General features: G+C 39.0%; 1 protein-coding gene across 4 annotated transcripts in view; it reads left to right on the top strand.

Annotated features, from left to right (window-relative positions):
* TAPT1 (transmembrane anterior posterior transformation 1) overlaps positions 1-10,942 on the top strand; it is a 93,483-nt gene extending 82,541 nt beyond the window's left edge. For all 4 annotated transcript variants that reach the window (XM_074992526.1, XM_074992525.1, XM_074992524.1 and 1 more), the window contains 2 exons: positions 5,495-5,655; positions 8,835-10,942. In XM_074992526.1, the coding sequence (XP_074848627.1) occupies positions 5,495-5,655; positions 8,835-9,064 (391 nt within the window). In that variant the 3' untranslated portion in view covers positions 9,065-10,942. The remainder of the gene's footprint in view (positions 1-5,494; positions 5,656-8,834) is intronic.
* Positions 10,943-12,063: the final 1,121 nt, after the last annotated feature.

Below are 12,063 nucleotides of genomic sequence, written 5' to 3'. Positions count from 1 at the left end.
TAGGTGACCTACAAAGGAGAGTCTGGGCGTATGGTTTCAGTAAGTAGTGTTGGTCTAGAGGTTTTCCTCATGTAAAACTATAGGGCTTGGGGTAATTTTGAGAATGTCTGAACATGTTTTCATTGTTACACTAACCCAGACACTCACTTAGATTCTTTCATCTACATATAAAATTATTTGGCCCATGTTAAATGTTACTTTCAACCCCACCTAGCTGGCCAGTATAAGCTAAAGCCTGGTGCTGCTTTCATATTGGCAGGTTACCAGCCCAATGATGCAAGATAACCGCCTTGATGTTGATAGTCATTCCATGCCTTCCAACAGTTCTTCGACAGTATCTCAGCTAACTGCTGCACAAAATTATGCAATATTTCTGCAGAAGTCCTAGCATCTGCATCTCACTGGGGAGCACAGCACCCGTGAGGGCATTGTAACTTGTGTGTCTTTGCAATGTGTCTGCTCACACCCAGGCCAGGCAAAACCAAGTTAACTCCCTCAGAGAAGGCTTTGAGAACAACAAGAAGTCTTGTGGCACCTTACAGACTAACAGATATTTTGGAGCATAAGCTTTTGTGGGCAAAGACACGTTTCATCAGATGCATCAGAGAAGGCTAACGTCCTGCTCAGAATACCCAGAATTGTGAGCCACTGTTATACTTCTTCGTATGAGTTTTGCTGTTGTTCAGCTATGTGTCAGGTCAACAGACTCTTCAGGACTGTGCCAGCTAGTTCAGCTGAAGACTCCTGCTTCTCTTTAATACATCAGCACAAAGATAGTTTTGTAATAAAATAAGAGAGATTGAGTATAGAGATTTAAATGATACTAGGCAAGAAGAGACTAGTCTGGTTACAAACAAAACACTCTCTCCAGTGACTCACCCTTAACTTTAAAAAGTTAGTTTTTCCTAAGCATCTTCTCAATATAAAAAGCTTTCAGCTGCTCTTGCCTTTCTTCAGACAAAGAGGATCCAACTTTCCTAAGTGGTATAGCCTGGATCCCTTCAGTGATGGATAACCAAAAAATTGCTCTTGTACAGTTGAACCTCTCTAGTCGGGCAATATCTGAGGTTCAGCATGATTTTAGCTAGCTGGATGTTCGCTTACCATGGGTGGGACCAAGTTTCCTGTGGTCCCATAAAGTTTGTTTACAGCCACCAGTCCTGGAACTCGAAGAGCTGTGCTGTTGTTATTTAGCTGTAATTTACCCTTAAATGTCCTCTAAGAGCCTAGTATGTAGTGGAAGTGTAGGTGATGCTGCTAAACAATATCAGCTTCCTGTGGTTTGGCAAATTCTCTGGTTTGTCACTAGTCAGGGCCTGAGAGTCCAGATTAGAGCGGTTCAATCTGTATTACTTACAGTTTAATGTGTCTGCTTCAAGAGCCAGGAAAGAATTCCTATTGTACGGATTCTATCCCTCAGCATGATTGTTAAATACTTTTCTCCCCTGTTTAGCTTGATGGCTTTGTTTACTTTGTATGTAAATGTACTTTCCATTGGCTTCTGCTGGCAACCAAGCCAGTCAGTGTTGAACATATATACATTCCTTTGTCTCCGTCAGGCTAGATTTTGTATTCTGTCTTCCAAAACATATTTTAAGAACAGATTTGCATCGTGCATCTATAACTCTTTGTATCCAACCCGTGCATGCATCACACTATGATTTCCAGGACCTGCATGTCACCAGCTTATACATGGTTTGTGTGACACTTCAAAGGTATATCTTCTATCATCAGTGTGCTGATGTAACTTACATTATTGGGGGAGATCCCACAGACAGCTGCTGTTGAAGGGCTAGCAGGATCACAAAGGGTATGTCTATACAGCAAAGAGAAACCCATAGCTGGCCTCGGCTAGACAATGTGGGCAATCAGGGCTCAGGCTGTGTAGCTGTTTGACTGCTGTACAGCTGCCTAGGCTCAGGTTGGAGTCCCGGCTCTAGGACTTTGTGAGGTGGTAGAGTCCCAGAGCTTGACGGTCTATGCAGCAATAAAATAGCCCTACTGCTGGAGTCCCAAGCGCCCAGTCAGTTACGAACCAGAACTGGGTTTTTCTTCGCTGTATAGACGTACTCAGACATACCTTCTGTTCCTCCTGGGGAATTTTGCTCCAAAAAGTAAAACTTCTGCACACCATATTGTAAAGCTCTGCAAAATTCAGCACATTTTATTTCTTAAAATAATGACATATAATCGGGCTGGTTTTAGTTATTATGGTAATTCCATTTAAACTACGGTATAGTTGATTGAGAATGGGATTGGGTAGCACTGGAGGAACTCCTCAAATCCCCTTTGCCCAATAGTAATGTAGCTAGCATTGACCCCTCTAGTTACCAGTCAGCTAATATATGCAGTATTATATCACAGACAACTGACGAGCAAGTGAGGCCTGGAGACTCACAGTTTATACTGACTACTGACCATCTCCAGAAAGGTCAGTAGCAAACAGTACATGGACCGCATTTTGACAGGAAGTTCCTTCAGTTCAAAAACTTAGACTAGCTCTTCTAAACACTAAAGTACCCCAAGCATTTATATGGCCATACTATCCTTTTATTATAAGGCTCCTTTACACCACTTTGGCAGTGCAAAGCAGCCTTAAAACTTTTACATCTTTCTATACTCCTGGGGGAGTTTGCTAAGAACAATGGGAACAATTCACTAAGCAAGTAAGCTGTAAAATTCTTCTCTGCCTGAGGGAGCAGAGCCTGCCCCATTCCTACCTCCTCAGAAGCACCCCCAAAGCCATGGTCTTCTATGCCAACCATGCTGCAAGCACACAGTGTCTGTGTCCGTCTGTCACGCATGCACGCTCTCTCTCTCTCTCTCTCTCTCGCATGACTGCCCAGACCTGCACCCTGGCAGTCATTTTACATCTCTACCCGCTGCTGCGGACGTCCAAAACAACTTCCCAGGGAAGGACTGGAGACTAGTTTTGTGGTTTCCCTTTACTTCCTCATCAAAAGTCATTTTTCTGCAGGGAAGCAAAGGAATTTGCAGGGGCCATGATGAATTCTGTACGTGCTCAGTGACGCAGAATTCCCCCAGGAGTACTCTGTGCAGTAAGACTTGGGTCTGGACTTAGAAAATGACAAAATGCAAGAATCCTGGGTCCAGCAGGGAGCTGACTTTGTGGCGTTTGTTACTAGCCTTATTCAAGGAAACAGGAGCTGTTCGTATTTTCTATATAAACAATATACTCTAATAAAACACCTGACTGCAACTCACCAGTTCTTCTTCAGATGGGACGCTGACCTTAAAAATGACAGGAGATAGAGGCTATTATGTTGTCTTAAGCGTACATGAATAAACACAGCTGTGAGCTGTTCCTTCTTTGGATTTAATTTATTAGATTAGTGTTTGTCATACTATATGAATTTCAAAGTGAGAATGGACCATACTCTTTTGCTGTGATCTCAGGCTTAGAGTTAGTGCATTTTCTAAATCCTCTGAGTAATTTCAAGTTCTACACACTGCATTCAGTGTCTGTAATTATAATCTACATGAGTGGCATTATCTGCAATGTGAGAGACACAATTTAAGTATAATACAGCCATATGAGAACCACTGCCTAGGTGGAGCATTAAGATTTTATCACAAAGGATTTAGAGTAAAATAAGAGGAAAATTGTTTTGATGAGGTGCAACAATAATTCTTAAGTTACGTTCTTAAATGTAATCTACATTTGTAACTTGCATTTTGATTTAATATTGCAGAATTTTGAGCTGTTCCCAGCAGATTAATATAACCAACTTCTGCCCTCCCAGTCGTGAAAAACCCAAAACTCTGTGACAGGAAAATAAAATTGGAAGTCCCTATGTAATTCATGATGACAAGCTGTTGTTGCTACATGCAGTGGGTAGGTTGTAACCCACCTGCATCCTGATCCAGTTCTCATATAACTGGATTAAGCCTCATTTTTCAAAATCAGGTACAGATCTGTGAAAATATGTTGTTATTGTGAAGGAGTGGGACACCTCCTGAAGGCTTGGGACTGTGGGGAAAGAAGGCAGGGGACATGTCTCTGTGGAAAGAAACCTATTCTCTTTCCCTAATAGAAGAGACTTTTTAGACTGCTGTTACAGACCTCTGGGAATCTAGTTTTGTTTAGTTTGTGGTTGCTTCAACAGCAAAATAAGATGTTTGAAATACTGAGCTGGGTTGCTCTGCTTATCTTACAATCCCTCAAACTGATTTTCTCTTACAGGACAATGTATTAAAAGTTCATTTGAGAGAGAGATGTTATATACTAAGATTTTCTCTTTTTGACATTCATATTAATGCACTGTGATAATTGAGCTGCCATTGAAGTATTCTTACCTCTCTTTATAAGCATGTTAGACCTGCTCAAAGGATTTTAACTTGAAAACAATCACTTTTTCCAGGAAATTTTCTGAATATAGGTTATCATCACGGTGTGTATTGAGGTGGTCATACTCAGTATGTCCTCATATTGTTCTCCACCTATTTACTACACTATTGCTGAGCAGGGACATAGGGCTTTATGCATATCGTATCATAACTGCTGCATGGCTATATAATGAGAGAAATATAAACTTTTCTTGCACTTCCTTGAATGAGAAGTAAGTTTAGGAGACCCAAATTGTGAGCGCAGAGCCCATCAGACTAGACTGTAAATCAAAGCTATAAATCAGCCACCTTCATCTTCAATATGGAGATGTAGTCTAAAAATATGACCAATCCTTGCATGCAATGTTCTGCCAATAATAGTAGTAATTAGTTTTTATAAAGTGCTTTTCACCCATGAATCTCAAAGCACTTTACACCTCTCTTCCATTTTACAGATGGAAAAACTGAAGGAGAGAACCAAAGTGACTTTTCAAAGTTCACACAGCAAATCAGTAGCAGAAAAGAATCTAGGTTTCCAGATCTACTGTGTCACATTACTCGCAGCCTTGCTATTCAGTCAGAAATGGGATATGGCTTATAGACCCTGCAAATCATATATCTCAATATTAAAGCTGAGAGCTGCTGCAGTTTGGTCATTTTATGGAAATTAGGTATAGTCTTTGAACTCCTTATGTGCCCCATGGTCTAGCAAAATCGAGAGTTCCACATAGTGTGCATTAGTAGAGACAGTTGAAAGCTGTCACAGATTTGCTGCCATTTTTTATATGCTCTTTAAATTAGGTGTTTTGTAATATATTGAAAATTTATTGAAATTCCCCTAGCTGCTTCATTAAGTAAGTGTTGATATCAGGTGACTAAAAATATTGGTATCAGGATCCACATGTTTTCTACAAACATTTGAATTTTTTACCCTATGAAACTCTTTACATTAAAACATTAAGCCTGAAACCAAATTAGCATGCTGCTTCTGTTGTTTTGTCTGTCTATATGCCATAAGAAAGAAGCTTACAGTTTGAAGAATTAGCTCTTTAAATCTCTTTCAAACAGCAGAAACCAGATACAAAGCTGATTTTATATGAACATCCATTAATGCCAATATGTAAATGTGCCCTTTTATTTTTTTCAGGTTAATTACACTAAAAGTCCTTAACAGCATTGTGTTGTTGGGCAAGTCGTGCCAATACGTTAAGGAGGCAAAAATGGAAGAGAAGTTGTTCAATCCTCCACCTGCTGGCACCCCAAGCAAACCTCTCAGTAAACCCCAAAGCAAATTGAAATCTACGCAAGGTAAGTTTTAACACCTTATTCCAATGTTCAGTGACAAGAAAGGTGTTTCCGGATTAAACTTAATATTCAGTGAGTGGTTCCCATCTCAGCTGATGAACACTACCTTTACCACAAACTCTACCACATGATAACACATTAGGACTGTGAGCATACGCGTAACAGCTGGAGCACAATTTTGAAAACAGAAACGTTCATTTTCCATTATTCAGTACTTCATCCTTCACAGACCTAGATATTCTCTGCTACAATAAATTCCTCCAGCGTATGAAGAAGAAGGTGGGGAAGCAAAACTGTACTGGCTTTGTGTGCATGTGCATGCACATTCAGAGAAGAACCCTTTTGTAAATGCTGATATTTCACATTTGGCTTGAGCTGTGGCAGTGCTGAGGTCCCATAAAAAGTGTTGCACTGAATTCTTTTAGAAATGCAGGTAAAATACGGCATGCAGCAGATATAATTACTTAAAATTTTGTAATGAAGATAGAAGCATATCAGGCAGCTTTCCATTCTCTAAATGGGATTAACATTAAATCCCCTGGTCTGAGGATTGCCTCCTTGTTTTTGGTTTTGTTGTTTAGACAGTCATGTACACTAGTGTTGTGCAATTAACATACAGTACCTTTAACATCTGGTATTTGAAAATTAAAAATTAAAATTTATTACTAATACTTAGAATGGTATATTTTTATCTCCCTCAACATAATATGGGAGAAAACAGAAACCTTCACTGTTCTGATCAACAAACTTGGACTGCATATGATCCCTGGGAAGAATCCAGTGGGAGTCCCTGAGAATTTAACAGTGAAGCTTTATTATGTTTTACTCTAAGGGTTGCCAAAGACTTGAACAGCATGAAATGTAGGGTGTTTATTACACATCATAGTGAGTGTCTCACCAGTCATACTAGAGTTAAAAATCTGTCAGCCTTTTGGTTATAAAATCCTATGTTAACTGTGTCGAATCACACTGGGGTGAAACTTAGTATGTTTATTTGAAAATGGCTTAAATCCATAACATTGGGGGGGGTTGGTTACATGGTGAAAAAATGTATGTACAGTGGGTCTAGATGCTTTTTCTAAGCTTTCACTAGATGTTACAGTATTACCATGCTAATTTTCCTGAATTATTGAGTATTATAATACTTCATTTGTATACAGTACTTAATAATTCATTGCTTTAAGAGTTGACCATTAAAACTTATCAACAGCTCCCAGTAAATACATCCTGAAGACTATTTTTAGCAGAAGCTGCAGTAAGCTCACCCAGGTCAGTCCAGCAGAGAGCTTATATCTCAAATGACACAATTTTAAAAGAAGAGGAGACCTACATTTTTCTGTGAATGTCACTTAAAAATATTCTCAGCTTTTATAAAATCCTCCAAGGTGGAAAAATGCTCAATTCTTCAGTGGTGTCACTTCATTATAAATACAGTGACACTCTGAACAACAATTTTTCCCCATATAGCCAGATCATACGCAGAAATTTTCTAGCTTGCCTCTACTCCTGACTGTTCATTATTATTGCAGAATTCTGCATTATTGATTAATCCCTATGCCCCAGTTACAGGCTTGAACAGCACAATATTTATTGCTAGCTATTTAGTCTCTGGTGTCAAGGAATTCATCTAGCCTACTTTCCTTCAGCCTGTGATTTGTATTTTACTGACCCCTATTTTACTAACCCCCTGTTTTGGTGATTATTACTTTGTGTCAGAAGATGTTCTCTTGGCTGGGACTTACACAGCTTCTCAGTCCAAGCCAGAGGTTTTCCAAAAATTCCCCTAAAATATGTCAATTATCTTGTTTCTAAGAGGCACAAAAAGTAATTTGATACTCTTATTGCCCAGTTCCCTGTGTGGTGGAAAAAATCATGCATTTTTTAATAAAGCATAGAAGGATAAGTATCAAGTATTCATATAACTGCCTTTTTAAAAGTTTGTTAATGAATTCAGTGTTCAGTTCTATGGAAACAAAAGAAAGGAATCCTAACAAATTAAGGATTCATGGAGTTATTTTTGGATCAGATTGCATAAAAATATACATACAGTTATTTTACCATATCTGAACATTCGCCAGTGGAGGACATCCATTTTTCCTATGCAGATGCCTTGGGATACTGTCCTGTCACTGTAGGTTGTGCCTCCCTGGTCCAGCACCCTCAGGACCTGAGTGGTCCTGAGTGAGGGAATATGCTGGAACAAGGGAGGTCAGGCCTCCAGACTTGCGGGGTGAGGTACAGGAGACACCACCCCTCCTGGCTATCACCAGCTGTGTGCCCCCAGAATGCCTTGGGGGGGGGTCTCCCCTCCTCAGCTAGGCTCCCTGATGCTATGGGGCTGCTCCCAGGTTCCCTGGCACAACTTCCTGTGGGATCCTCAGCCCAGCGCAGCTCCCTGCTCCTGCCCCTGTATGGACTCCTTGCATGGGGCTCACTGACCCCTGCTGCCATGGGGCTCTCAACAGGGCTCCCTGCCATCACTGGCAGCATCCCGCCAGCCCATCTCTGGCAGCTGGAGCTCTCTGGTTCAGGTGCTCTCTGGTCCAGCAACATCTGTAGTCATGCCAGATCACAAGATGTTGCAGGGCAAGAGAGTTTCAACCTGTGCTAACATTCAGATTCTTTCAGAGAAATCAGATATGTTACTATTTGTTGACTGAAATAATTTCAGCTGGCTTCAGATAGGATGAGTGGAAAAAATAAAGTTATTACACAAACCATCAAAAACAAGCAAGTAAAGCAAAAAAAATTACCATATGCATTTCGGTAAGATGCCACAATAACCATGACCTTTAGCTCCTTGTTTTATTACATCCTCACTGTTGAATGACATATGGCATACTCCTGGCTTTCCTGAACTTTTTTACTTTGCTGGATTTTTTTATCAGTGTTAATGCAAATTTATACATAATATGTTTCTGCTTTTGTAAGCATTCTAGGACCCTAATGGCAGTGGTAACAAAAAGTGATGTGGTTTGACAGAATATTAACACATGCCCGGTTTCCAAAACTGGTTCATTTGCTCCTGTACTTTGATTGTTTGCCGCTACTATTCTTCTCATGACTACCTTTCTGAGCCCTCAGAGGAGCTTTGATGATGGGCAGATCCATCAGTTTCAAATACATTAATGTGTTTGTACAATTAACATGTTTTTGTTCAGTGTTTTCTGCTCTTTCATTAGGAATTTCCACAGATGAAAGTTTCTCTACAACACTTACCGATCAGCCTGTACCTCAGAAGGAAAATACTACGTCTTTACTTGTGACAAGCAACTCCGATCAATTCCTGACGACTCCTGATGGAGAAGATAAAGACATAAGCCAAGACAATTCAGAATTAAAACAAAGATCTTCAAAGAAGGATTTGTTGGAGATAGACAGGTTTACTATTTGTGGAAACAGAATTGACTAAGTTTTCTGGATAGATGTGCCTAGGATACTGAGCTGTTGGGACTACCAGAATAGACACTTGCCAAAAAAGGCACTTAAATATTTATTTAAAAACTTAAATTATTAATGGCAAACAGATATTCATTTCTGCAAGTAAGTAGGCTTAGTAGCTGGTCAAATCAAGTGACAGAAATATTTAACTTGGCTCTTTGGAAAATATAATGGATTGTGAGAGTCTCCTGTCTGTTTGGCAGAGCTACAATATCACCGTCTTGGAAGTAGACTGAAAAAAAATCAAAATCCTGTTTTGCTCTTTGAAACCATGCTTCCAGAACATATCATTTTTCAGGAAGGTCTCTCCAGTATAAGGATGTACCTGGCGTTATGTGACAACTTTAATAGGAAGCTGATCTTTCCAGTGTCATGTTGTTTTGGCAAACTGCTGCAAATAGTTTTCAAAACCTGTAGTTATCAGCCAACATGTAGAAAATCACTGGCAGATTAAACAGTAAGTCATGATAATTAGTCTTGTCACCAAAAAAATCTTTGAAGATGTATCTGAACTAATCAGAATAAAATGCTGCAGTATCTCAAATGAAAGACCTACTGTATAGTATTTTATCTAAAATCTGAAACAATGAGGGAAATGGATCACAAATACAAAAAAAAATGCAGTGAAGGTTCCACATAACTGAGCAAATACAACTTCATCATTTTTATGTTCAGTTACAGTGGGTTCTGCAAGGCAAACTGTACACATTTATAAATACGAAAGGCTTTAAAAAAAAGCTAAGGCTTGTTTTTTTGCAATGAGAAATATTTTGTTGTAGAGAGACACTTTGTTATATTGAGGAAAAGTAGTGAGAACTGCAACTAGCAACATCAGTGTTGCATCAATTCCAGATAATTCCAATGCAATGGAAGAAATGATGACTCATACCTTTTGCTTTAAACAAGTTGATAAAAATGGCATCTGTATGTTAGCTGGAAAAGTTGTCCATAGAAGAATTATACAGAAAATCACAAGTGTCCATTTTAATTGATAGATTTTTAAGCAAATTTAAGTAGATTTGAACAGTTTTGTTATAACGCGCTTGGTTTGAATTACAGGGCATCTTAATTTCTGGTGTGTGGGGCAGGGTTGTTGGGGGGGGGGATTGATGAAAGGCATTTTGAATTCCTCAAGAATGAACTGCTGCATTTCAGCTCAATAACTAGGCTGGAGAACTGAATGCACCGTTAACCTCTGTTTTCAAAATCCTTTCAAAAGGTTTAAGTTGCTGCCTGCTATATTATTTCCCTTTGGAATTCTATTTTGGGTTTTGGCTATGATACAGAGATTTCAGAGAGGCGCAAACCACAGATTTTTTTATTAACTAATTTGTGATCAGAGTGGAAAAGACAGTTTAGTATTTTGTCTTATGAATATGAAATATGGAAAATTACATGTGAATTCCTAAAATCTGCCAAATTGTATTATATGACACGTCAGAGAAATGTCCAGAAATAATGTTATGAAACTGAGCAGAATGTGAAGTTGTCGTGAAAAATGCCTTTGCCATACAAGTCAGCATCATTGCTAAAAAGGGAGCCTGTTGCTACCCCTTCTCCTCCTCTCCTACTAACAGCAGCAGCAGTAGAGTCCATAATCAATGGATGTGGTTGCGAGAGGGCAGCGGAGAATCTAAAATGTTTTACTTTTGATGTATTTTATGCTCATTGAGAAATTTACACATTAAAATTCAACTCAGATACTCTGTGAATTTGGTATAACTTAAATTTTTCAGTTACTTAGCCGTTGCTAAAGGAAGCTTGGAATGATTTTCATCTGTTAAATGACATTCTGTATCAATTTTATAAGTGCATCTTGTGTGAAATTCAATAAAATTCAATTTTGTAATCTTTGTTTTTTAAAAAAGGAAAAGAATAAGATGGGTTTCTTTGCTACAGTTGTCACATTTGAATACTGCACTGTGACTGTTAAATATTCTGGTTTCACTACTAATAGTGTATTCTTTGAGAGCACAGGACTGGCTGCCTACTTTAGACCTGGTTTTAATACTGTTTTTGTTCTTTTGTATTCATCACTGCCTCATACCCCCAGGAGGTACTAGTGTCAGACTATTTTTAACCTGAATGCTAATTGTTTAAAAACAATTAAATGGAAATCCAGTCTATTTTTAAAAAACAGGGGATTTGTCAGTTGCACTCGCATCGTCCTGTTTATTTTTGTGGTTTTATATTCCATAGTCCTATTTTTAGTGTCTTTTCCCCATGGGCCGCATCAACACTAGCAAGTTCTCTTGAAATTTTTCAAAAGAAAGGGCTCTTTCAATATATCCAGCAAAGCATCTGCGCACAAAAAGTGTTCTTTCAAAATTAAATCAGAAGAATGTGGCACTCCTTTCAAAAGTGCTCTTCCACTTCTGTTTCACGAAGAGTGCCTCCTTTTGAAAGCTTCTTTTGGAAAAAAACGTATGTAGATGCTCCACAGGCCCGTTTTTTTTTTTTCAAAAGAGCAGTCCTCATGGCACCTGATTTTTCAATCCCTGGCCTGTTCTTTTGAAGGCGTGGTGGCTGCATGGATATTCTCTTTTGAAAGAGCAGATCATTCTTTTGATCCTTTGTTTTTTTGCGTGTGGACGCACTCTTTTGAATGAAGTTCTTTCGGAAGAGATCTTCTAGTGGGACTTCTTTTGAAAGGTTGCTGTGGTGTAGATGTAGCCTTACTGTGAGAAAATGCAACCTATTATATTATATTTCCATTTATTGCGTGTGTGTTGGTAAATACACGCGCGCGCGCACACACACACACTATGCAGATGAGTGGTAGCAGACCCATACTTAGGGTAGTATCCTAACTGGAACTTCAAATGGGATATACATCACTTTCTTCTACTAAAAGTAGGTGGCCAGTCAGCATGAGATGTCACATAGGATTAGTTTTTATGATGCCTGGATTATTTGTATACTTTTTGTTTAACATTTTAATACGAAGCTGTTGAAATAGGGCTCTAGTTG

Source organism: Carettochelys insculpta, chromosome 4, assembly GCF_033958435.1.
Source record: "Carettochelys insculpta isolate YL-2023 chromosome 4, ASM3395843v1, whole genome shotgun sequence".
NCBI classification, from domain to species: Eukaryota; Metazoa; Chordata; order Testudines; family Carettochelyidae; genus Carettochelys; species Carettochelys insculpta.
Note: the sequence above shows the minus strand (reverse complement) of the source record. Positions and strands in the feature narration are given on the sequence as shown.